General features: G+C 42.5%; 1 protein-coding gene across 1 annotated transcript; it reads left to right on the top strand.

Moving 5' to 3' along the window:
* Positions 1–129: 129 nt before the first annotated feature.
* On the top strand, positions 130–25,499 carry CLPTM1L (CLPTM1 like). The gene is made up of 17 exons (XM_079983969.1): positions 130–370; positions 4,643–4,743; positions 6,550–6,739; positions 9,102–9,247; positions 11,443–11,521; positions 12,613–12,730; positions 13,870–13,964; positions 14,981–15,065; positions 15,779–15,882; positions 16,130–16,195; positions 16,820–16,870; positions 17,720–17,802; positions 18,493–18,527; positions 20,329–20,384; positions 20,485–20,529; positions 21,587–21,702; positions 22,783–25,499. The coding sequence occupies exons 1-17, from the start codon at positions 188–190 to the stop codon at positions 22,865–22,867; spliced, it is 1,638 nt and encodes a 545-aa protein (XP_079840095.1). The 5' UTR covers positions 130–187; the 3' UTR covers positions 22,868–25,499.
* The last annotated feature ends 330 nt before the right edge of the window (positions 25,500–25,829 follow it).

The raw sequence follows: 25,829 nt of genomic DNA, 5'->3' as shown, positions 1-25,829 counted from the left end.
GGGCGGAGCGCGACCGGCCTCCCGTCGCTGAGGGAAGAGAGAGAGAGCGCTCGGAGCGTGAGGCGGAAAGCGGGCCGGGGGTCGGATCCTGTCGTTTCCCGGGGCGGCGGCGGCGGCGCCTGCCTTGGGGGGGGGGGGCTCGGCGTGTGGTGCGGGCGGCCGATGCCGGCGGCGCTTCTCGGGGGCGATGCTGCCGAGGCGCAGCTCGCTGACGGGGCTGGCGGTGGGGCTGTTCGCCGTCTACGTGGCGCACACCTGCTGGGTGATGTACGGCATCGTCCACACCCGGCCCTGCCTGGCGGCCGCCCGGGGCGACGACGCCAACGACGGCTGCATAAGGCCTTACCTGGCGCGGAGGCCCAAGCTGCAGGTGAGGCGCCCAGGGGGGAGGGGGCAGGGGGGGGGGAAGGAGGAGGAGGGCAAGAAATGGGCGGGGAGGGGACGGGGGAGGGGGGTGGGGCAATGAATGGGCGGGGGAGGAAGGGGGCAAGAAGTAGGCGGGGAGGGGACAGGGGAGGGGGGGTGGGGCAATGAATGGGCGGGGGGGAGGAAGGGGGCAAGAAATAGGCGGGGAGGGGACAGGGGAGGGGGGTGGGGCAATGAATGGGCGGGGGGAGGAGGAAGGGGCAAGAAATAGGCGGGGAGGGGACAGGGGAGGGGGTGTGGGGCAATGAATGGGCGGGGGGGAGGAAGGGGGCAAGAAGTAGGCGGGGAGGGGACAGAGAAGGGGGTGTGGGGCAATGAATGGGCGGGGGGGAGGAAGGGGGCAAGAAATAGGCGGGGAGGGGACGGGGGAGGGGGTGTGGGGCAATGAATGGGCGGGGGGAGGAGGAAGGGGGCAAGAAGTAGGCGGGATGGGGACAGGGGAGGGGGTGTGGGGCAATGAATGGGCGGGGGGAGGAGGAAGGGGGCAAGAAATAGGCGGGGAGGGGTGTGGGGCAATGAATGGGCGGGGGGAGGAGGAAAGGGGCAATCCGTGGGCTGGGGAGAGTGGCAATTAATGGGTGGGGGGAGGGGACAGGGAAGGGGGGGTGGGGCAGTGAATGGGTGGGTGGAGGGGCAATGAATGGGTGGGGAAGGAGGAAAGGGGAAATAAATAGGTGGGTGAGGCGAAGGGGGAGTGGGGAAATGAATGGGCGGGGGAGGTGGAAATAAATGGGAGGGGAGGAGGAAGGGGCAATGAATGGGTGGGGAAGGGGACAGGGAAAGGGGAGCAATCAATAGGTGCGTGGGGAAGTCTGTTTGTTCGTTTATTTATTTGAGTAATTATATGCCGCTGTATGATGGAAATGTGTCACCGCGTTTTTGCAACCATGCAGGGGGGAAAGTAAAATCCAGAGGAGTGGGAGGGAAGCATAAAAACTCCACAAGTTCTCCCCTTTCTCCTTCCCATCTCCTTTCCGAGGGAAATCAATTTGGGGGTGTCCGTTCGTTCATAGAAAATGTAGATTTGGAAGGGACCCGGGGGATCATCTAGCCCACCCCCCCTTCAATGCAGGAATAGGCAGGGGGGATAGAACCGACAAACTTTGTGGTGTTTTCAGTGCCAGCAGAGCTACACAAGTGGCCTCGTTGGTTTATTTGTTTGTTTTGAGTGTTTACGCATCACAGAAATATTTTTGTCAGCAGTTTGCAACAGTGTAGAATGTATAATTTTTTAAATATTTTTTTAAACCTTTTAAGAGGCAAGTTCATATTCCCCTCCCTGTCCGACCCACTCGATGCCAAGTTGGGGAGGGACACGTCACCTAAAAGGCATAGACAGCTGTGTGTGAGCGGACTTCAGCCTTGCACAATCTGGTTTTGCTTCTTCTTTAATCACAATCCCCCACTCCTGTGTGCCCAACACTATCTGTACTGTGGCATATTGTATATTTGCACTGCCTCTGCATTCTTCCCTACCCCTCAAGATTTGCTGTAAGCCACTTTAGGTGGGCGAAGCTCATTGTGCAAAAGCGGCATATGAGTAAACTCTCAACCAACCAACCAACCAATGTGATACTTTCAGAGCAAGGTTCTCATTTTAATAAAGCCAACCTCTGCTAAGTTATGAGGAAGCCCTTTTTCCTGGGCCCATCTGGTACAGTATGCTTTGCAAGGAACTTGGAGCAGCCAATGGACAGTGCTAGGTGGTCTGCTGCAAACTGACCAGTGAAGCATGGTGTGCTACATAAGCTCTTCAGCTTTCTTTCTTTCTGCCCATCCTTTGACTGACTTGCACTGTGAACCAGGAAGTGCTGCTGCTGCCAACCCCCTTCATAATTAAAGCCTTGAGCAAATTGCTCTTGCCTGGCATCATTGCCCTTCTTCAGTATGGGGTGACGATGCTGACTATGCAAGAAAGTGTAGGAATCAGTACCTAGAGACCCTTGAGCCAGATTGCCACCCCCTTCCTGTTGACCAGCCTTGTGGCAATACAACTAAGCAGCAGTCCAGTTGGCCTAAGGCCACCCTACTTTTTTCAGTTCTTATTTGGCAAAAGTTGCTGTTAAGCAGAGTTCTAAGGATTAGCACAGGCATAGGTAAATTTTTTTTTTATAAATGTTTATTAAGATTTTTTAAATACAAATTCAAAAATAATCACCAATATAGCATATATCATAACATATTTTCAAAACCTCTTTGGACTCCCTCACATCTCCCGCTCCCACTTACATCGTCTTAAGTTTTAACCAGCAAATTATCGTCTTATTTAAATTCTTAAATCCCATTCTTTTAAACATAATCTAATCGTTCTCCCAATGGTTTATATTTTCCTCGATCTACTTATCATCCTAATTCCATCTAATTTAGTGGTGGTCAATTATTTATGATCTAGCATCCTTCTTAACATTCAACCAAATTGCAATACTTTCTTAAATAAGTCTTAAACTTCTTCCAGTCTTCTTCAACCTTCTCTTCTCCCAGGTCTCGGATTCTGCCGGTCATCTCGGCTAGTTCCATATAGTCTATCAGCTGCATCTGCCACTCTTCCAGTGTGGGTAGATCTTGGGTTTTCCAGTGCTCAGGCATAGGTAAACTCGACCCTCCAGATGTTTTGGGACTACAACTCCCATCATCCCTAGCTAACAGGACCAGTGGTCAGGGGTGATGGGAGTTGTAGTCCCAAAACATCTGGAGGGCCGAGTTTGCCTATGCCTGGATTAGCGAGATATATGTGAATAGCTTTAAGTGTTCTGTAAAGTGCTGTATGAATGCTAAGCTTATGGTTGTTGAAAAATAAAAGTACCCACTCTCAATTATGTTTTTAATAAAGAGTTATTTCAAATTCCTAGGCAGCGTAAGAATGATATGAGGCCTTTGCTCCCCAATTTCCTGGTATTTTTACAGTGGTACCTCGGGTTACATGCGCTTCCGCTAACCCAGAAATAGTGCTTCAGATTAACAACTTTGCTTCAGGATGAGAACAGAAATTGTGCTCCGGCAGCAGCAGGAGGCCCCATTAGCTAAAGTGGTGCTTCAGGTTAAGAACAGTTTCAGGTTAAGAACGGACCTCCGGAACGAATTAAGTACTTAACCCGAGGTACCACTGTATTTGACTTTTCTGTCAAAAGGATGGTCTGTGTCTTCTTGTGCCATATTAACACCTTTCATCTACATTGCATTGTAAAGTCATGTACAGTGTAACTTTGCTCCACTGTAGTGGACTCTTGGGAGCGGGGAAGGAGAGAGAAGGAACGATCATGAGCAACATGACAGGCTTGGATTTTGTATGTTCCTCCTCTGTTTCCCCAGTAAAGTAGAAGGCTGCTCTCTGTGCCCTGTGAGTTTTATTAGTCTATTGTCCTGTCAGGAGCAGAAAGTCTCAAGCAGGAGGATGGAAAGAAACAGATTTGTATATTCTGCACTAGACTGTAGAATTATAGATTTGGAAAGGAGCACCATGCTCTTTAATCGTCATCACCACCCACTGATGGGTCTACCACTACGTGGGTCACTGGAGTTCCATACGCAGCTGCACTAGAAAAGGGGGCAGAAAACAAATGGCAACTCATATAAATAAGCTCAGAACAGTGTTTACAGAAGCAGGCAACTTCCATCCCTGCACAGCGCTTCATAAACTTGGAGCAGGTGGGGAATCTATCTCTGTTTAATATACGGTGATCAGATTAGAAGAATCATGCCCCACACTTTTAGTCTCAAAAGAGATGGTCAAGAGGAGTTGCATCAGTTTAATGAAACAAATAACAAGTGAGCAATTAAAGCAATAAAATTATCAAAGTAGATTATGGCGGGGGATGCTGATTTTTAGTCAGCAACTAAAAATGCTGAAATAAAAAGGTCTTCATGAACATTGGGGCTGTCATACCTTCCATGGCAAGTGAGTTTCATAGTCTACATGTGACCACTTCCTCCCTTCTGCATTCTGGCCAGAGCTCTATGGTCCAGACACAGACAGCCTCATACGCCCCTTTTAAGTGGCGTCTGCGTTTTAGATGTCACTAAGGCAATGTGGGTTGCAAGCTGAAAACATGCTGGCCTTGAGTTGGGGGGGGGGGAGGGATTGGCAGCAGATAAAGGGAATAAATGCTTGGGATGGCAGGAGCACAGCCAGTTCCACTTTCATCAGCACCCAGCACAAGAACATGGTGGAAGGAAGTATTTGTGCAAGCATTGACTGTTTGTCCCTTTTCTCTTTCAGCTAAGCGTTTACACGACCACGCGATCAAACATAGGCACTGAAAATAATATTGATCTGGTTTTGAATGTGGATAACTTTGACGTCGAGTCCAAGTTTGAAAGGTATTAATGGATTTGTACAGTTTTCTTTTATGACCCATGTATTTAGTGTAAGGGGGACGCAGGTGGCGCTGTGGGTTAAAGCCTCAGCGCCTAGGGCTTGCCGATCGAAAGGTCGGCGGTTCGAATCCCTGCGGCGGGGTGCGCTCCGGGTGCAAGTAGATAAATAGGGACCGCTTACCAGCGGGAAGGTAAACGGCGTTTCCGTGTGCGGCTCTGGCTCTGGCCAGAGCAGCGATGTCACGCTGGCCACGTGACCCGGAAGTGTCTCCGGACAGCGCTGGCCCCTGGCCTCTTAAGTGAGATGGGCGCACAACCCCAGAGTCTGTCAAGACTGGCCCGTACGGGCAGGGGTACCTTTACCTTTACCTATTTAGTGTAAGAGTTAATCATGTGCTGTAATATTTATCATTGAAATGACGGTGTCTTCGAAGTTTTTGAACTGCGGCTGGATCAGGGGTTCCCAGCTTGTGGTTGGTGGACCACTTGGGGTGTGCAGTTGATGTTGTCTGCGGCACATCTGAAAAAATAGATTCACACAGCATATGCACAGTGCATTACAATTACTATAAGAGGCAGAGAAATTATCATGCACTCTGCCAAAATTCTCAGTAGATTTCAAGTGGTCCATGGAGGGAAATATTGGAACCACTGGGCTAGATCATGCCTCATATTTTTCATGATTTTTTTCAAGTCATAGTTTTATTTTACTCCCTTTGTTTAAATCATGTGTATTCTGCCTTTTACTGATTATTTCAAAGTAGCTTACAATTGTCTGACTTGTGCCCATTTTTAGCATGCTAATTGAAAAGAAGGATGTGAGTCTAATTTTCATTAATGGGATTTACCTCCAGATAAGTGTGCTTAGATTGAAGTTCTAAGCCCATCTATTTTGATTTTCTGGGCAGGATTTGTTCATGGTGTAGGTGTAAGTATTCAGCAGTCTTTAGTAACAAAATTCATCATAAGTGGTTGCCCCTCTTCCCTTCGTTTCCTTGAGTGTGTGCTGTGTGCAGAAAACTTGAGGAAGGAAGGGTCCTTTGCAGAAGACTCAGGTAACATACATGCTGCTTTCACCTCCTGCAAAACCTCAGTGGAAAGGGAAAAAAATCCTTGATTTGTTCAACGGAAGATTGGAGGGGGGAACTAAGAAGTAGTTTCTCTCTTATAAATTGAGTTTCTGCCTTGCTTCTGCCTCCAACCAAACCCAGCAAAACTGGGAGGAAACCACTTTTACTTCCTCCCCTTCCACTACAAACTTCCATGGAAAAAAGTAGGGACAGTTTCTTTCCCTTCCCAATTAGTGTTTTTAGGAGAAAGTGCTATGACTGCTCCCTTAAAAAACACAACATAGAGGTGAGCTTCCTTATCACTGTTCCGACATACAGACAGAAAAGGTGGTTTCTGTCCCATGATTGGGTTCTGGTTGGTGTTGCAGACCAGCAAGCGAACAGAATCCTGTTTGGGGAAATTTTGTCTTCTATATAAGTGGCCTTTAGGAAGATTTGGTGCTATCATCAAATGTGGCAGTTAAAATTCCTGGAGATCTGAAATGCTTCATTAGAACAAAATAAAAGAATGTGGAATCAGTCAGACTCCAAACAGAAATATGAATCTGTTACTTCACCATTCAACTAAAAGACATTTAAAAGTTAATCTAAAAATTCTAAATTTATCAGAGTATCTCACTTCTAAGTGTCTAAAACGCTAGTAGTCCTGGTTGAGGCAGAACTGCTAACGATTGCATCTCATGGCGAAGAAAAAGCATAAACGTTATTTGTATAATTAATGTCTTTATTTCGTTTTCAGAACAGTTAACGTTTCAGTACCAAAGAAAACACGAAATAATGGGACATTATATGCCTACATATTTCTCCATCATGCTGGAATTCTGCCTTGGCATGATGGCAAGCAGGTTCATATCGTAAGCCCTCTGACTACTTATATGGTCCCTAAACCAGAAGAAATTAATCTTCTTACAGGAGAATCTATCACGCAGGTGAGAGGCTTTCTTTTTTTTTGTTATTGGAGATTTCTGACATTTTGCAGTATTTCCAGTGAATAATTTGCCAAGTAAAAATTGTGTTGGTACCTTGCGCACATGAAAACTTTGCTAAACTAAATACATTCAGAATTATTTTCTACCTGCTATTGGGCGTGCTTAGATAATGCACATGCTCAATTCATTTCTCTGAAAGCAGTGCTGTGGCAGTTACTGGCCATAGTAGGAAAGCTTTGCCCTTCAGTAGAATTTGCAGGTGAGTTTTAGTGTACATAATGCACATTTTATGTAAATAACTGCCAAATGAGCCAGAATGTTTGGCTACCTAGGCTCACCCATAAAGAGTAAGAGCCTTGCTACAGTCGTAGCTGTTTTCCATGGGGGAAGCCTATCTGTTTGGAGGCTGCTGTGATGGCCTGTCAATCCCAGTGCAGCCCCCTGAGAACTCTTTGGGTTGCTCTTTCAGAGTGTGATGAGAGTGTGGACACTTTCCCTGGGCAATGGTTTGTGGATGGACTTGCTCCTAGGTAAAATATTGGCGCAACCGGGGAGGGTGATGTGAGTTAATCTGACTTCTGAATAAGAGATGGACTGCTTGGATGCTGAGTCTGTAGTTACATCCTGTGTGATTGGTGGGTGTTTGGTGATTTTGCTTTTTTTTTTTTTTAATAAGATATTTATTGAAGTTTTCAAAAATAATACATTGTAAAACAAAAAGAAACGAAACAACAAAAATACAAAAATAAAAACAACTAAAAACACATAGAGTTTCCATTTACTTATTTTCTTTTAACTTATTTTCCAGACCTCCCCATACCTCCCTTTCTTATATTCCAATTCAGATTGTTTGTTCAACAAATCCTCACCATTAGTTTTTTTTACTTATTTCAAAACCTTATTTTCCATATCTCTTAAGCATTACAGCTGGAAACCACTTAATTTATGTCCAACATCATTCTAACATTCATTAATTTTACAATATTTTGCTTTTTGCTATTGTATATATTTATAGATTAGATTTACATTTCTGAGCCACCATTTTGAACTCTGTGCCTGCTTGCAAAGCAATTAGATCCCTAGTTACTCTGCTCACTGTTTTTGAAGCTGCTGTTGTTGTTGTTGTCGTCATTATTATTATTTATCAAATTGTTATACTGCCCTTCATCCAAATATCATAGGGTGGTTAACAGTATAAAAATTCAAAATGAGAACACAAAATACATGATAAAATAAAAACAAACCAATAGCCCCCCTCCCACAAACACATTTAAAAGGCCATAGTATATGTCATGTATTCTGCTCATATATTGATCCAGAGTAGAATTCCAATGTGCAGTTAGCAGAGTAAAAACTTAAACACGTTGCAGGATTCCCCCCCAAAAATAGACCAGAGGCAATTGTATTTCATTCAGCAGAGCTTTACTTCTACCGAATGCAAATGAGCATAATGGTCACAAATCCAACACATTCAGGATTGGCACTGTCCATAAGAAATCCAGTTGCAGCAAACTTAGCTTAAATTTACAGTAACTTAACAATAAGACTAAACCTTAGCACTATACAGTGGTACCTTGGGTTACATACACTTCAGGTTACATACGCTTCAAGTTGCAGTCTCCACTTACCCAGAAATATTACATCAGATTAAGAACTTTGCTTCAGGATGAGAACAGAAATCATGCAGTGACGGTACAGCGGCAGCAGGAGGCCCCATTAGCTAAAATGGTGCTTCAGGTTAAGAACAGTTTCAGGTTAAGAACGGACCTCCAGAACGAATTAAGTATGTAACAAGAGGTACCACTGTATACAGAACACCACACCAGAAGGAGAGACAGAAAGAGAGCGAGGCCCTAGTCTCCTTCTGGCCTTATTATTATACTTAACATGACCTTGACAGAAAGAGATAACAGAATCAGTTTAAGCCAGCTGTACTCAGCTTCTCTGAAGGTATAACCCAAACATCATGAACCTTCTGCTTGTTTCTTTCACACAGAGAAGCTTCCAGAACCCTCTTGAATTATTTAGAATAAGAAAGATGTGCCTGCTACACATCAGATCAATACTTTCTCCACTAAGAAATGCCAACCAACAGAATAGGCATAGTTAAAGGGAAACATTTTCACCCAGCACCTAAAGTTATGTAATGAAGGCACCAGGAAAAGTCCCCCCATCAACCATGAAATTTGTTTGGAGAAAGGAATGGAAGCTTTACTTAACTATTCGGATTAGATTGTAATGTCTGCTCCATAAAGATGGAAAAGCAGAAGATTAGAGTTTGAAAGCAACACCTTTTTTGAAATATTTCTGCCCCAAAGCCTGGATTTCTGAAATAACTTTTGTATCTCTCTTTATTGAGCAGCAAATTGAAGCAGAAAAAAAGCAGAATTATGCTCTAGATGAGCCTGTCTCACACTGGAGGTCCAGGCTGACCTTAAATGTTATGGTGGAAGACTTTGTCTTTGATGGATCCTCTCTCCCTGCTGATGTGCACAGATACATGAAAATGTAAGTATTTTTTAAATTGCTAATCCAAAATTCTTCCAAAATAGGAATACTTCAACAACATATACAGGAAATGTTCGAAACTCCCATTGTTCTAGGCACAATTTGCTACAGGGAATTTCATTAGTGTGAGCAGTTTCTGAGCTCTGGGCACGGTACTGCACCTAAGATTTCAGTTTTAAACTGCAGAATGGAAGGAAAGGAGGACCTTTTTCTGCCTTCCCACTTTCAGCTATTCTCTGAATACTGGAGAAGAGACCCTCTTAAGAATATTAGGGGGTAGGAAAGGGAAGGACTAGACCATGTGAAAAAAGAACATAATATTTTAGCTGCAGTTCATTTGTTTTCAGCTTTGTATTCTTGTGAACGTAGACATTCCGTTGTTGCACCCATAACCTAGGTTTAAGGTGCCATTTAGCTCCTACCTTTCATATCTTAGTTTCTAACACTGTTTACATCAGGGGTCAGCAAACTTTTTCAGCAGGGGGCCGGTCCACTGTCTCTCAGACCTTGTGGGGGGGCTGGACTATATTTGGGGGGGGGCAGGGGGAATGAACGAATTCCTATGCCCCACAAATAACCCAGAGATGCATTTTAAACAGATTAAAATTGCATCTCTATACCCAACTTTTCTACTACATCTAATGCTTTTTAGTGTTTTAACAAAATACATTGCCCTAATAGTTTATGATCCAGAAAGATTTTCACAAATCCGGCCCCCAGGCCTTAGTTTGTCTACCCATGGTTTACATGTTTACTTTCAATATACCGGTACTCTCTACTGCAGCTGTAGTGCCAGTGGCCTCATTTAAGAGCAAATCTAGCAAATTGAGCACTTATTTTAATGGGTTGGGGGCTTTTCTAAAGCAAGTCGTGATAAAGTAGTGACTGTCTGGTGTTTTGGGCTTAGAGCAGGAAGATGTATGTTCAACTCTCCATTCAGCCATGAAGTTTGCTGTGTAGCCTTGGCCACATCACCCATTTGCTTCAGCTTTCTCAAATGTTGGGAATAAAAATGCAGATACTCCTATGCTTTGCTGTTAGAAAGTACCGTATTTTTTGCACCATAACACTCACTTTTTTCCTCCTAGAAAGTAAGGGGAAATGTCTGTGCGTGTTATGGAGGGAATGCCTACGGGTGGTGGTGGGATCTGCTGCAGTTGTGAGCAGAGGATCCATGGTTCCCCTTCCTTCCCTCCTCCGTGGCTCACTTTGAAACAGCAAAGCGGGAGAAGAGCCGCTGAGTGGGGGGGGGAGGAGAGGGACAGAGAGCTTGATTGCTTTAAAGGAGCAAAGCAGGAGAGGAGGCTCATGTCCGGTTGGCTCCTTTAAAGCAAGCCACTTAAAACATGGTTACAAAGCACGGATCCACATGGATCCTCAGGATTTTTGCACTGGGTCACCCCAAATTCACCATCAGATCACATAGCATGTCCATGGCTACAGCTTGCACCAAAAAAATCACACACCCACTGTCGCCTGGGGCCGCAGTGGTGCAAAAACGTGGTTACAAAGCATGGATCCACATGGATCCTCAGGATTTTTGCATTGGGCTACCCCAAACTCACCGTCAAATCACATGTCTGTGGCCACAGCATGAACCACAAAAATCATACATCCACTGTTTCGTTTAGAATATTTTATTTTCTTGTTTTCCTCCTCTAAAAACTATGTGCGTGTTATGGTCGGGTGCGTGTTATAGAGCGAAAAATACGGTAGATTTTTACAGGCATGTGTTAAAATCAACCCTGGTGTGTCACCCCCAAATAGTTTTGAGTCACATTCCATTGCTTCAAGATATTGGTCATCTTATAACTCTCCCCCCCCCCATGGTTAGCAATCAAGTTGATACATCACACTTGGGTCATAAATTGAGGGGTCAGTGACTTTTGTCTAGCTTGGCACTGTTCTGCGTAAGGCTCATTTGAGTAGAAGAGCCACCCAAATTCCACAGACAGTTATCCAGACTAAAAATTAGAATGTTAAATGAACTTGGGTTTCATTTCTCTCTGAGAAAACTTGAACAAGTGAGTGCTTGCTTGGTGTAAAGATTATTCATCTAGGTTCTAGGCAGAAATATTGTAGCTGATACTGGACTATGTGTTTTGTACTTTAAGATGCATAAAGTAATGTTTGTTTGCTTATTGCATTGAAATAGAATTATTTGTATTCATAACAAAATCTGTTTTGAAACTTAGGGTTCAGTTGGGCAAGACTGTGCATTATCTTCCAATATTGTTTATTGATCAGCTGAGCAACAGAGTGAAAGATTTAATGGTGAGCTACAGCGTGCCATCTTACCTTTTTTATCATTGTTTGTTTGTCTCAATGAACATTTGTTGTTTCTGCTACAGCAGTGTTAAGTTAAAAAAAGGGGTTCACCATCCCATTCCAGCTGTGCAGTTCCAACATGTAGCATGGGAACTTCATAGGACTATACAGAATGTTTCGCTTTTTCCTTCTCTCCTCTATGTACATGTAGCCCTTGCACGATTCTGCTGTGTCTGCTGATTTCTAAGGCACACAGACTTGTTGCCCTTTGACTCTGAAGTGGATGGCATATGCACCCTGGGGAAGCGTAGGCTAGTTCCTGTCAGGAGCTCGTCCTATACTTGAGTAGACCCTGGCACAGACACATGCCCGACTGGCATGTTCTCTCCCTCCTGGTCGATCGTTCGGGAGCTTCAAAAGCTTTCTTCAGCCCAAACATCACAGTGACCGATGCCAGCTGACATCGACACACTTAGGGATCCACAGAGTTTGCGCAGTTTGCGTAACAGACCTCAGCAACTCAGCATTTTGGCTAATCTACTTTATTTACACACGGAGCACTGCAACACGGCTCCCTCTCTCTCTAGCATCAGACAGCAAAGATAGAGGACAAAGGACAATAGTCCCACTTCATGGAACACAGTAATAAAAACATATCCTGTCTCCATCACTTCCCACTCTGGCATCAAAACAGGCAACAATCCCATGACTGCAATCACAGAGCAGGAATTCTAACAGCTCCATGTCACTAAGGGAGGAGAGTGCAGGCCTCTTATTCTAGGCAAGGTACTTGCAGTGTACTTCGTACTACATCCACCTGGCTCAGCTTCCAGGGGAAGAGCATTGCACCTTATGGAAGTCCCACCTGTCTCTGAATCTATTGTGGTATGTGGCATAACCTGGAAGAGTGGAATGTCGATACTGTTGAGTATCATCCTACATCTGTAATGTTATGTTGCTACTTCAGTATTTTTTTTAGATGTTGCTTTTTTATTGTAAGCAGCCCCCTGTATGGTGTTGCCCTTTTAGAAGGTGTAATCTAGTTGTCGGTGTTCATCTTGTGATTCTTAATTTATTTTTTTTCAAACTTGATGCAGATTATAAACCGTTCAACAACAGAACTACCCCTTACAGTGTCATATGATAAAATTTCCCTGGGGAAACTGAGGTTTTGGATCCACATGCAAGATGCTGTGTACTCTCTGCAGCAGTTCGGTAAGGTTCAGTTTCCACCGGGTTTATGGAGTGGGTTGAATATTTCTGTAAGAATAGTATTGATGAACACAAATCCAGCTTACTGTTGATGTGTAATATCTGTACCATTCAAGATTAAAGACACCATTTTGAAGTCTAGAGCAGAGGTGGAGAACTTGTGGATCTAGAGGTGTTGACGGGACTCCAGTTCCCCTCATCCCTGACTATTGGCCAGGGGCTCAGAGTGCAGCAGCATTTGCAGGTCCCCCCCCCCCTCTTGTCTAGAACTATCCAAATTGTCCTGTTTCCCCCTGTCTCTTTTGTTCATACATGCACAAAGGGCTGATGTAGTGGTGAAACTGTTCCTGGTGTGTACCACTTCAGACTGCATGTGAACAAACAATTCTGAAAGTGGTGGTGATGTTGAGAATAATAGTTGAAGCCTCAGTTTGTTCCCCATATGCTTGTTTCGTTTATAAAACAATTTTCTAGAGAAGGTATTCGGCCTTGCAACCTCCCCAGGTATTGTGTGTGCACCGCATCAATATTGGCAATGTTGTGATTTGGATCTTGTTTAATGTAACCAAGTGTCCACAATGGATGAAGTTCAAAGGCAATATAGTTCTTCAGTGTGAGGTGGGTTGGACCCATGTATGTGTGCCTCTGCAGTCAGCTTTTAACACACACTAGATTTTTGGGCAATGTTGAATACATTGTGTAGTGCATTACAGAATATAATGCCAATAGAAACCTATGATTTGCTGACGTTTCGCTTTTATAAAGCCTTGTTGATCACCCAATAATTTGCCTCATACTGAGTCATGCCATTGGCCCATCCAGCCCAGCATTTTTTACTCCCCAAGATCTCATGCAGAATTCTTTCCCAGTCCTGCTACCTGTATTCTTTCAACTAGAGATTGCCAGAGCTTCAACCAGGGCCATCTGCACATAAATCATAAGCTGAGTTGTATGTCCTCCATCAATAGACGACACCTGTCTAATTATTCATATAGGTTGTGCTTCCATTCTATTTGCCCAAGGATGTAAAGGAAGAGAAAGTGTGTGTTTGATCTTCTCATATTTGAACTATATTTAGAATGCTTGGGACTTCTTCTTCAGCTTGCTTGTAAGCCCATGTCCTGTCCACTTCATTTTTCTAGGCTTTTCCGAAAAAGATGCTGATGAAGTAAAGGGGATTTTTGTGGATACCAACCTCTATTTTCTTGCTTTGACATTCTTTGTAGCAGCATTCCATGTAAGTGAATTGTGGATATTTAAGCACTGATCTGACAGCGTATCTAATAATTATGGAAATCTGTTGGCTTACTCCAAGCTCCTGTTTAGAACAGCGCTAGTTCTGTTTGAGGCTCTGTTCAAATTAAGACAGGGATAGAGAGATGCTTGGTTGGTGGTTAGAATGTTAGCTATGAGATTGAAATACACACAGTCACAATCAGGCATAATTTCTTTTCCTACCTTACTTACCTCACAGGGTAGTTGTGAAACCAAAACAATGCCCTGAGTTTCTTAGGAAGGCAGGAACAATGAAAATGTAGCTAATAATGATTTGACATGTTTCACAAGGCTGCATAAGTTTATTTGTCTTGGCCTCCAAGTCTCTGGAAATTGATTTGGAATGCCAGTGTTAATTAAGAGAGACGGTTAGAACCCTGACTAGAAGGAGAAGCTTGCAAAATTAGCTAGTTTGCCTGATTCATCTGTAAATATAATTACAGATTAATAAAAACTGTAATGCAAATTGAGGTTTTTTTCATATCACAGGCTTTTAACAGCTGATCTGCATTGTGGTGTGTGCTGGGGTTTTGTAGCATTAGAACCTCTTGATTACTTGAGAGGAGATGGACATGAGGAAGGGTTTTCTATTGGTTTGTCGACTCTTAATTGTAAGGCGTTGCCAGTTCTGGGTTCCACAGACCTGAACATTCGGGAACTGAAATGTACGACAATGGAGCCGTTCGGGAACCGAGGTTCCACTGTACCAACTCAGGCTGTTGGTCCTCCTGGCAAGTTGCAGGTCCGCTGTATTGTTTCCTGCATTATGGAAGTGGATAGACATTGCCAGGCAGAAGCTGAAAACAGAGGTGGGCTCACATGGTCATCGAGACAAGGGATGGGGATGAGGAACTTGTGGCCCTCAAAATGCCATGGCCTAGTAGTTATAGTGCCTTCAAGACTTTACCAACTGTAGAAACGTAATTGTGCTGCTCTCTTTTGGTTGGTTCTAATCTAATGGCATCTTGGTATTTGCAGCTTCTCTTTGATTTCCTTGCATTCAAAAATGACATCAGCTTCTGGAAGAAGAAAAAGAGCATGATTGGCATGTCTACAAAAGCAGGTATGGAATGTGTGAGTTTTCTGTGCCATCTTTTCATGGTTACCAAAGCCAAAGGTGGAGCACATGCGGCGTCCCAGCAAGGCCTACCCATACTGACCCTGTTACATTTATTCCTCTTGCCTCTCAGTGTTGAAACAAGTGCAAAGTGGCTAAAGCAAGGGTGCTGTCATTTTAATCTCTGCACAGTTCCCTCGATATAGCATCCCTCCAGAGTGCTAGTGCATTGGGGAGGGGTTGTAAAGGATTCTGTTGCTCTTCTCAGCACTGATGGAAAAAGGAAGAATCTTTTTTAAGGGCCCAGTTTAGGCAGCTCTGTTGATTTAGGATTTTTTTCCTCGTCGCTCAGCACTGAAAGGTGTACCAGTTGGCTATAAACATGCCTGTTTAATCTGTCTTCAGTGTCTCTGATGTTGTGCACTCTCAGGGAGATTGAAATGGCAGTTCCCATGCTGTTCCCCTTCCTGTGCCACTCCTGCTGTTGCCACCTATTCTGCTGCTACCCACTCTGCTTCACAAGCTGCCTCTGGACAGAGCCACTGATGATTCTTTGCCTAGAGCTGTGTAGACCTGGAGCCAGTTATATGTAGAAATGCAACTATTAAAACAGATGAATGCCGCTTTTCAGTAAAGTTGGGTGTATGGATCTCTAAACTCGAGAAATGCATTATTTTAAAACTCACACAAGTGTCCTCATGTGAATTTCTTCCATGCAGTGCTTTGGCGATGCTTCAGTACCGTGATAATATTTCTTTTCCTATTGGATGAACAAACAAGCTTGTTGGTGCTGATTCCAGCCGGTATCGGGGCAGTGATTGAGGTGAGTTGCCACACATGTTTCATATGAGCCCAGGCACCCATATCCTCAAAGTAGCTTTATGTGGATTTAAACCAATTTCATCCAGTATATTTCAGTAGGTCAAAACCAGCTTCATTCAAAATGAATGATTTTAACCACTTGGTAGCCCATTGACTCATTTCTGACAATAGCTGTTAACAGTGTGAAAAATGAAATCAGTTAGTAAAACAATACGTGAAGATACTAAGGTAATGTTTTTACCTTCCAGCTTTGGAAAGTGAAGAAGGCATTGAAAATGACAATTGAATGGAATGGCCTGGTGCCAGCAGTGAAGGTAAATTACTTTTTAACTGTTTGTATAGAAATCGTCTTGCTTCATTCATACCGTTTTTTCTTCCAGAGTCACTCTGATCATAGCATACTATGCCACTAAGGCCCAAATAATGTATAATGTAAAGGATCTAGGATTAGGTCTCCTAGCACTTTTATTTTTCTTGATGCCTGCAATGGAGAATTCCAGATTGGATCAGAACAGCAGCATTTCTCCCGACTCCACCCCCACGCCCATTTTTCTACTCTGAATTCCAGCCCTCAAAGCTTTTTGCCCACAGCATGAGATTCCTTAACCTTTTCCTGCTACTTGGGGTTCTTGCTTTGAATTAGCAATGGTGTCTGTTAACATAACTGGAGAAGAGGATATTATCACTTTGCCTCTGTGGCTCCCCATTCCACCTTCCACAGTGTTCTGGAGGATCACCCAAGCCTCCAGAACAGATTTTGGGAGGTTGTGGGGTACTGAAAGGCAGCCTTGGATTTCATTCCTAAATCTTTTCCATCTGTTCTAGGTAAAATATGTAAAGTGGTTTGTGCACTTCTTTCTCCATTACATTTTTTAAAATTAGCCCTTCTTATCAAAAGAGTAGGGCATATGGTCAACCTGTTCCTATATTTTATACAGTTTGGTGCATTTACTGAGTCTGAGAAGAAAACTGAGGAGTATGATACCCAGGTAAGAGAAATCTGCAACGTAACATTTCGTTTAATACCCAGAGGGATAGCAGCAAAAAGCAAAGTATTGTCACATTTTAACGGTTATCATTTTTTTCATAGCATATGTTTTCATGGGCTGAAGGCCACTTTCTCAGATGCATGATGTAGTAGACCATAACTGAGTAGAAAATATTTGTTGTGGACTTTCTTAGTAAGGAAAGATCTGATATGGAGCCTTGCCAGGCTCTGTATAAAAATGGAGACAACAGGTCAAAGGTGGGCAGGAATGAGAACTAGTGTTGTCAAACGAATGGCATTGCGCTCCAGATTTTGAACACCCTAGTGGTTTAATACATGCTGTTGAATTGAAAGGTCTATAAGGAATCATGTACGGATTGATCTTTCTCCAAATATAGCTTGAAGCTGCAATGTGGGGGTTTGTGTAAAGTCTATGCTACATTAGTGGGAAACTGGTTTTGAGTTTTAGAAATGACGTTCTGCCTCCTGGTCCATTTTCATGTGTGTATCACAAAATTCCATCGTACTGAGGGCAGAGGCAAGAGTTGGAATGGCTCCTGGACATTTCATCTGTTGAAGACTCTGCCCTTTCCCTGTATCAACTTCTAAATATTAACTTCCAATGTAATGAAAGCGAGTGTGGTTTAGTGCATAAGATGGTGGTTTGGAACCACAGAACCCTATGTCCAATCCTGGGTAACCTTGGATCAGCCACCATCTCTCAGCCTAACCTGTATGATACAGTCATGAAAATAAAAGTGGGGAAATCCATTTATGCCACCTAGAGCTCAGTGGACAAACGGTAGAAATATAGGAGTAAGGTTCACCCAAAAAATGTTTTCTTTTTCAGGCTATGAAATACTTATCATATTTGCTATACCCATTGTGTATTGGAGGTGCAATTTATTCATTGCTTAATATCAAATACAAAAGGTAAGGTGCTGTGAATTATTTCAGAAACCTTAAAATGTCTGTTGCATAGCCTTGAGCCAATGACTTATAATACTGCAAAGTCAAAGAAGGCAAATGGTTTAGAAATGTTATCCTGGTGGCTAAATGTCTGCCTTGTTTTATGAGTTCTCTTTAGTTAATGTAGCAAAGAATATATGCTTGACCAGTTTGAGATGAGAAGATCTTCACGGTACTATAGTGCTCCGGTTCAGAGCTTGCATCAAAATAATGGTTTGGTCATTAGGAACTTGCTACAAAACCACTTCACAAAGTGTAGCTTCTGATAATGACTTAAAGGCAAGCAGTAGTTGGTGGAGAGCTGCGGTCGCATAAGTAAAATAAGCACGAGATGCGAGTTACATGTACACCTGTGATTTCTTATGTTAAGCAGTCATTCTCAAACTTGGGTCCCCAGCTGCTGTTCGACTACAACTCCCATCATCCCTAGGTAGCTCATCATCAGGGATGATGGGAGTTGTAGTCCTAAGTTTGAGAAACACTGTTAAAGCATGGAGGAAACAGAAAGGCGGGGGAAGAGGGGTTGTATTGTGCTGGTGTGGGTTTTGTTTTGTTTTTGGAAGGAAGGAAGGAAGGAAGGAAGGAAGGAAATAAAACAGCAGATAATGTTGTTTTTATTAATTTAATGCAATTTTTTTTATCGCCCCCTTATAGCTGGTATTCATGGTTAATTAACAGCTTTGTCAATGGTAAGTATGGATTTGTTTTATGTGTTTTGTTGAAGTCTAGTTCTGTAAAAATATGATTAAAGAGTGAAGTTATTCTTAAAAATGGTAGTATTTCTGGAAACTTGTGTCATTATAATCGCCTGTGGTGAAACTCGCTGGGCTGAGTAGAAATCACAGAACTGAATGCTTTCTCAAGTTAAAAGAACAAAAGTAGCACCCTCCAAGTAGTAAAGTAGGGTGTCTGGCGGAAGGGTTAACTAGAACCAGAGGCTAGTGCTCTGACTGCATGGTGTTCTTTACATTGGGGAGCGCTCAGATGTGATAGGTTCAGTAGTTCTGAAGTTGTGCGATACACCCTGGCAACAGCTGGGGGTCAGCATCATTGAGCAGTGGCTGAGCCCCCAGAAATATTCCCCATGAAGGCGACTGTTACACATGCAGTACAGCAGATCCAGCTATCCCTGGTTCCCCTAGAACAGAGATGGAGAACTTTTGGCCCTCCTGGTGGTGCTGAACTACACCTCCCATAATATCTGGCTTGCTGCGCCTGATGGGAGTTGTAGTTCAGCAACATCTGGAGAGCCAAAGGGTTACCCACACACCTACCCTAAAATCATTTTTATTAAAATGTGCCTGTGCTGGTGCCTTGAACTACTTGGTTTAATAGAAGCAGGAGCTTACTACAGAAAGAATGTATAACTTTGGGTTTCATACTATATCTTGCTTTAGGTAGTCCATTCTGTTTCTCCAGTTCATCCTGCAAACGTGTCCTAAGTGTCTGGGCACAGGACATCAGCTTTCTTTGTTAGAGGAACACATGGGTGGCTTTGCACATTACTCTGTAGCAGCTTGTTATAAATAGAAAAAGAGTGAGCAGATCCGGGGCTAGCAGTGCCTCTTGATTGTAGTTGACAGTTGGAGTAGAAAGCAGCAGGACAAAATTTTGGTTGTCTGCTATAAGAATACGTAGCAATTATATAACACCTAAAATCTTCCAAGGCACTGTACAAGATTACAAAATAATAATACTGTCCCTAACAGATCTTATAGAAAGGGGAGGGGTGATGTGCAAGGAACAGGAAAACTAGCCAATTAAGGTGTTAATTCCTTATCGGGTTACATAAATGTTTAACAGCCAGGTGGATTAGCCACTGTGAGAGACAGTTCTGAGAGAGGAAGAACCAAGGAGTGGATTAGGCTGACTTAACCTCTCCCTTTGCTGTGGCCAAGCGGAATGGGTGCTAATTACAGATGGAGCAGTTTTACTCAGGAGCAAGCCTTGCTGCATTCATTGGGGCTTATATCCAAATAAGCATGCATGCAAAAGCAGCCAAGAGTGTACCATGTGCTTTGTTTGTATCATCTCAACTATTTTTACAATAACGTTGCAACGTAGGCTAGTGCTGTTGTCCCATTTCAGGGAGTGGTTCCTGATGACATGGCAGCTTTCCAATGTTTTGCAGGGGGTAGATTTGAATAGGAGTTTCCTTCCTTCCATTTCTTAGCTGTGACATTACCCTAGCTTCATTTCAAGCGTAGAAATGGATAGGTACCAGTAGTCTTGTTTTTATTTGGGAGGGTGGCAGGGTTCTCCTTTAGACAATGTGAGCTAACCTCCCTGATCTCCCAAACCAGTTAACTCAGTTTTGTGGTTGACATCTTGAGAAGTTCCTTGAGAATTGCAAAATGGGCTTTGCCATCTCTTAGCTGAGTTTAACCAGTTGTCATTGTATCCTGATAATGTAAATGTGGTAGAAATAAAAGTCTTTAAGGGCTTTGTTCTTTAATTATTAAACCTAGTTCATGTTTTCTTTCCCAACAGGAGTATATGCTTTTGGATTTCTATTTATGTTGCCACAACTATTTGTAAATTATAAGGTAAATCTGAAGGTTTTAAAGAATACCTTAATCTTTTTGTTTTGTCCGGCCTCCTTTACTACTGCTAGTATATATGAATGTATGGTTTTGTTTCTTCTAGATGAAATCTGTTGCACATCTGCCCTGGAAGGCATTCACATACAAAGTAAGTTAAGTTCATTTGACAGTTCTAAGATTTATAGTTCTGACCCTCAGTTAATATCATTTAGTTGAAAATCAGCAGCAGTTGATGACCAAACAATGTGCATCAACAATTATAATATGTAGCAAAACTCTTAATGTGGTTGAGAGGAATGCTGAGAACGCTTCTATAGCCAAATGTCTTCACTCCCGAACGCCGCAAACCTGGAAATGAATGTTCCGGTTTGCGAATGTTCTTTGGAACCTGAACGTCCGACGCGGCTTCCGATTGGCTGCAGGAGTGTCTTGCAGCTAATCGGAAGCCGTGCCTTGGTTTCCGAACATTTTGGAAGTCGAACGGACTTCCAGAATGGATTCCATTCGACTTTCAAGATACCACTACGTTATTATTTGTCAGTGGTCCCTTATGGGGTATAAGATGTGGTTGTTAAACTGCATTTAGCTTGATGGGTCACAAGTTAGGTAGGCCTGAAGTCTAACAGTGTTTCCCAACCTTGTGCCTCCAGCTGTTTTTGAACTACAACTCCCATCATCCCTGACTAGCAAGACCAGTGGCAAGGGATGATGGGAATTGTAGTCCGAAAACAGCTGGAGGCAAAAAGGTTGGGAAACACTGGTCTAGATCCTGGTCTGCATATTAAAAAAAAGCATTAAAACTGTTCCAGCTGCTACTGAGGGTTATAGTTCTTGTCTCTGTCTAACCAGTTTCTCCCCACAATTTTTTAAGGGCCCTTTTTATTACTGGTTCCCAGTCATAAAACACTGTAGATAGAGCTCCTACTTGCCTCTGCAGATGAGTTCAGGACTCTACCTCCCCACCCCCACCACAAAAAATGCATGCTAGTTTTTAGTTCCTGTGCAGTGAGTTGCTCTTTTAAGGCTCACTAGGAGACTAGACGAGGTGGGCTACACCCCCAATTTCTGAGATACCCTTTTAACTTCAGAAACTCTGTTTAAATGTTGTATTATGAAGAATGGATGATTTGGTTGAAAACTTGGTTTGCTGGGAACAACACCTCTGCTGTGTACGCTGTGTTCACCTTGTGCATTATTTTCTCCAGGCATTCAACACTTTCATTGATGATATTTTTGCATTTATCATCACAATGCCAACATCTCATCGGCTGGCATGTTTTAGAGATGACGTGGTGTTCCTGGTCTACCTTTACCAAAGATGGTATGAGTTCCTCTTATAACTTTAGTTTTTTTGTTTTTGTTAATGTTTTGCCATTCATTCTTTTGTCAAAAATGGCAGATCTTACTAGTTCTGTATATCAAGCTGTGTTGAGAAAAATGACCCTCAAATTCTGGTTAAAAGGGAATCCTTGTTTAATGTTGGCGCTAATTGTAACACTGAAGAACAGATAAGGGGCAGGTAAAAATGCTATAGTCATGGCACTACTTATGCTTCCTGCTCACCCCAGCCATTAAGTATCAAACCTGCCCCTGTTCACATAATCCTATGATGTCTTCTGTTTCTTGGTCACACTCCCAGCAGAGGTTCCCAAAACTGGTCTGGGACCACCGGTGGTCCTCAAGTTTCATTCAGATGGTCCATAGCTTCTCTGTGGACTTGTGATTGGAGATGGGAGACTGCACATCCATCGCATGAAATATTCATATGGATTTTAATAGTATTCTAAGGGCTATTTTTATTTGTTACGTTGTATTTTATTGTCTCGCCGTTTGAATCCTATGGAGCACAATGAAATGCGATACATAAGAAATAAAAGGAGTAATAAAAGTGCAACTGTAGATCATAGCACCTAGCTCCAGCACATTACAATAGCTACAACAGGCAGAGGAATCTTAAAAGTCGTCCGAGTTTGGGAACCACTGTGTTATCTGTTGCAAACCAGAAGCTTTCATTTTTTCATTTTAGTCTCCCCAAAAATCAATTACCGGTATGTGCTGTAAAAAATAAAATAAAATAGAAGGAAATCCCTGTCTGCAAGTGTACAGTCTAATAGAGATGGGCAGCAGATGGTATGGAAAGCAGGGCAAGATCCACTCAGCAATTGGCAACCCATACTACTATAAAAGTAGTATCAGGATTTCACAAGTATCATTCAACATACGTTGACAGACCTTGTTGCTGAAAAGAATAATAATAATTATTAGCATTATGATGGCATTTGCAAGGAAGGATATTCTGGCGCTGATGCATGAAAAACTGTACCAGTTAAAGGTGGCAAAAGTATGTCCCTGTGGAGACTTTTCTTAAAGGAAGTATTAACTGTTTCTTTTTATCTGCAAGGCTTTATCCTGTGGATAAGAGCAGAGTGAATGAATATGGAGAATCTTACGAAGAGAAGCCGAAAAGAAAGCCCCACAAAGAATAACTTAGGATAACTCTAGGAGTCTCTTTGGACTGATACTGGCTGCATATGTTGTCTGGCTTGTAAGAAGCAGCAAAGCAAAAGAGTATTCTTCAAAGCTTGTGACAGAACTTCATGGACAAAATATCATCTGCATTGCCAAAATATGTTTTGATTGCCTTTGGATCTATCTTTGCTGTTGTTTTTTTTGTGTTCAAGAAGTCTGCCAATATTTCTGCCAGGTTTCACTCAAATGATTAACATTTTGAATTTCTGTGGAAGTTTCTGCATAAATATTTGTGTCTGTCCTGCTTAATGTCTTTGACCCTCCAGTATCTGGCAGTGTGGTTGTATGCATTTAAAGGCCTGTGAGAAATAGAAGTATACTGTGAATAATTACAAAAGGGTAGCGAAAGTGGGGAGGAGGCCAGCATGTGACCTTCAAACCGTCCAATAAAATGCTTTTGTACTCAATTGGGCCAATCCCTGGGCATGAGCCAGTCAAATTCAAGACCCTGATTTCAGTGCAAGAGATTTCAGTGCATTTTTATCTCACGCGTTGAAATCATGTGGACTTGAAAAAAAGTTTGCTTGACTGGATTGCACTCCTTGTTTTGGTATCACTTTCCCCACCATGAACATCTCATCTTTTAGATTGAGATGACAGCTATGCTTCTCACAGTGGAACATGTTATCATAGCAGAATTGGGCATTGTTGCTGAAATAGTGTCAATATACAAAGGCATGCACTTTAACATGTATGTACCAAACAGTTCTAAGCCAGCACTGGACACAGAAAGCTTGTAACTTTTTAAAATGCATTTTTTAAAACGACAAAGGCTTATTGGCATAAGTCCAACTGAGCACATGCAACAAATAGTATTCAGTTGTTTTGGGTTTTTTTGTACAGTGGGCAAAATGTTGTCCTTCAACCCTAGAATTAGTATTTCTTCATTCCTTCCAAATTGGATCTTCGTTCCTAGGGTGAGAGCCATTATGTTGTAGTCAAAAACCTATTTTTTAAAAAAACAAAATGTAAATACATACTTGCATGACACACTATTGTGCCAATTATATTCCGGCAGGGAAACTAGGCCTTTTTCTTCTATATTGACATAGATAGCATAAAGATGGGAAGAAGTTGCTTAAAGCACCTAATAGAAAACAGAGACATCAGAAGGGAAGTGTAAAGAGATTCTGTTGCAAATCTGGTAGAAAAGGAAATGAACTTTCCAGTTGCCATTGCTTGGCGGGGGAGGGTGTTGCAGGGTTTTAATCTTTTGCATTTTTTAAAATTAATTTGGATGTGTTGATCTAATCAAATAGTGTCACTACGTCACTTTATTTTGAGCATGTCCAAAATGCAAGTGAAGCCGCCTTATAAAGGATCTTCACTTGTATCACAGCATGACATTTAGTAGAGCTACAATCCCACCTGTCCTTTTTGAGCTTTGATCTCCAATGAATTCCATGGAATTTGGACTCTAGGATTTTTATTTTTATTGAGACGCTGTGTGCACGTTGGCCTAATCCCCCCACCCCATCCAATGGATTGGCGCATAGGGCCTGCTCCCCACTGTGCATGCTTAAGCCCATTGACTTGAATGAGACTTGAGTATGCTTAATGGTGACCTTCATTACTAAGAGGTATTGCATTCAATATGGTTGAATATGCATGTTCGTTCCGCACTCCAGCATCAAAAGATGCACTGGTACTTTATTCTTTCAGACAACATTAGGTTGCTAAGTTTCGGGTGTCAGGACACTTTAAAAATCTGTTTTGGTTCCTCAGGACTCTTCCTCCCCCCCCCCCCCCCCCCGGCTATATTTTTATATTTTTAACTGGGAGGTGGGGATGTTGGCAGTCAATTAGTTCTCTGTCTTATTTTTTCAATGGAGACATTCTCCCATTGAAATGAATGGGCCTTAAAAGAAGTGCACTCTGGTTGAATGGTGCCCTTTTGTCTTCTGCTTTCAGTTTATCTGGATGCTGAAAGTTTCTGAAGTCGTTCCCAAAACCTGAAGTTCTGCATTTGGGTAGCTTTGTCTTTCAACATTCCTTCCTTACTTAATGTGGTTTCTCTGGCAAGTAGTAATATTTTGAAGTGCTAACAAGTGCCTTTGTAATCTCTTTTTTAATAAAAAAACCTCTTGTTTTTTTCAAAATTACGGTAAACTTAATAAAGTTGTTGTACTACTAAGTTGAATGTAAACTTAAAATATGGGCACAAAGCAGTCAGAGTTCATTCCCATGGATTTCGCTGGGAAAAATTTAAACTCTTACTAAAAAATCACAGGCCCCAAGAGTACTTGATGGGAGAAGTAGACCATATATCTAAATTTCCAATAAATTCAAACTGGTAGAAGCTTCTTATTGTTTTCAAATTATAAAGAATAACCTCTTGGCAGAAATATTAATAGCACATGTTTGTTTTTCTGTTCGGTGTCTAAAAGTACAGAATATCAGTGATTAGCTGAATAATTTGCAGTGCAAACATTGTTTGGTTTGAATGAACATGTTTTATTTTTAAACTTGAATGAGGAGTATATTTGGGAACATCAAAGTGTCCTGTCAGTTCAGAGAGACCTGGTTAGCCTCCCATCCAGTCAATGATATTTGTTTCCTTCATTCCATGTAAATAAATGTTTATGGGTATGCTTTTGTTGTCTCTACTTGACATTCTCATTACGTTGTTGAAGAGTACTCTTCACATTCTGTTTCATTAAAAAAAATGCATATGTTCATACTTGTGAACAATCCCTCCTCTCGGGGAAACTTGGGGAATTGTAGTTCTTTGAGGGAAATAAAGGTTTGCTAACAACTCTCAGCACCCTTAACAAACTAAAGTTCCCAGCATTCTTTGTGGGGAGCAGGAGCCATGACTGTTGGTACAGTGGCACCTCGGGATGCGAACGGGATCCGTTCCAGAGCCCCATTTGTATCCAGAAGCGAATGCAACCCACGTGCACGGATCGCAGTTCGCCA

Source organism: Podarcis cretensis (assembly GCF_951804945.1).
Source record: "Podarcis cretensis genome assembly, chromosome: 7".
Taxonomy (NCBI): Eukaryota; Metazoa; Chordata; class Lepidosauria; order Squamata; family Lacertidae; genus Podarcis; species Podarcis cretensis.
The sequence above is the reverse complement of the archived record's forward strand: the minus strand, read 5'-3'. Positions and strand labels throughout refer to the sequence as shown.

Coding starts and splice junctions, on each gene's coding strand:
- CLPTM1L (XM_079983969.1), top strand. CDS start 188: ATGCTGCCGAGGCGCAGCTCGCTGACGGGGCTGGCGGTGGGGCTGTTC. Junction 9,248..11,442: donor GTGCACAGATACATGAAAAT/GTAAGTATTTTT, acceptor TTTGAAACTTAG/GGTTCAGTTGGGCAAGACTG. Junction 21,703..22,782: donor GTCTACCTTTACCAAAGATG/GTATGAGTTCCT, acceptor TTTATCTGCAAG/GCTTTATCCTGTGGATAAGA.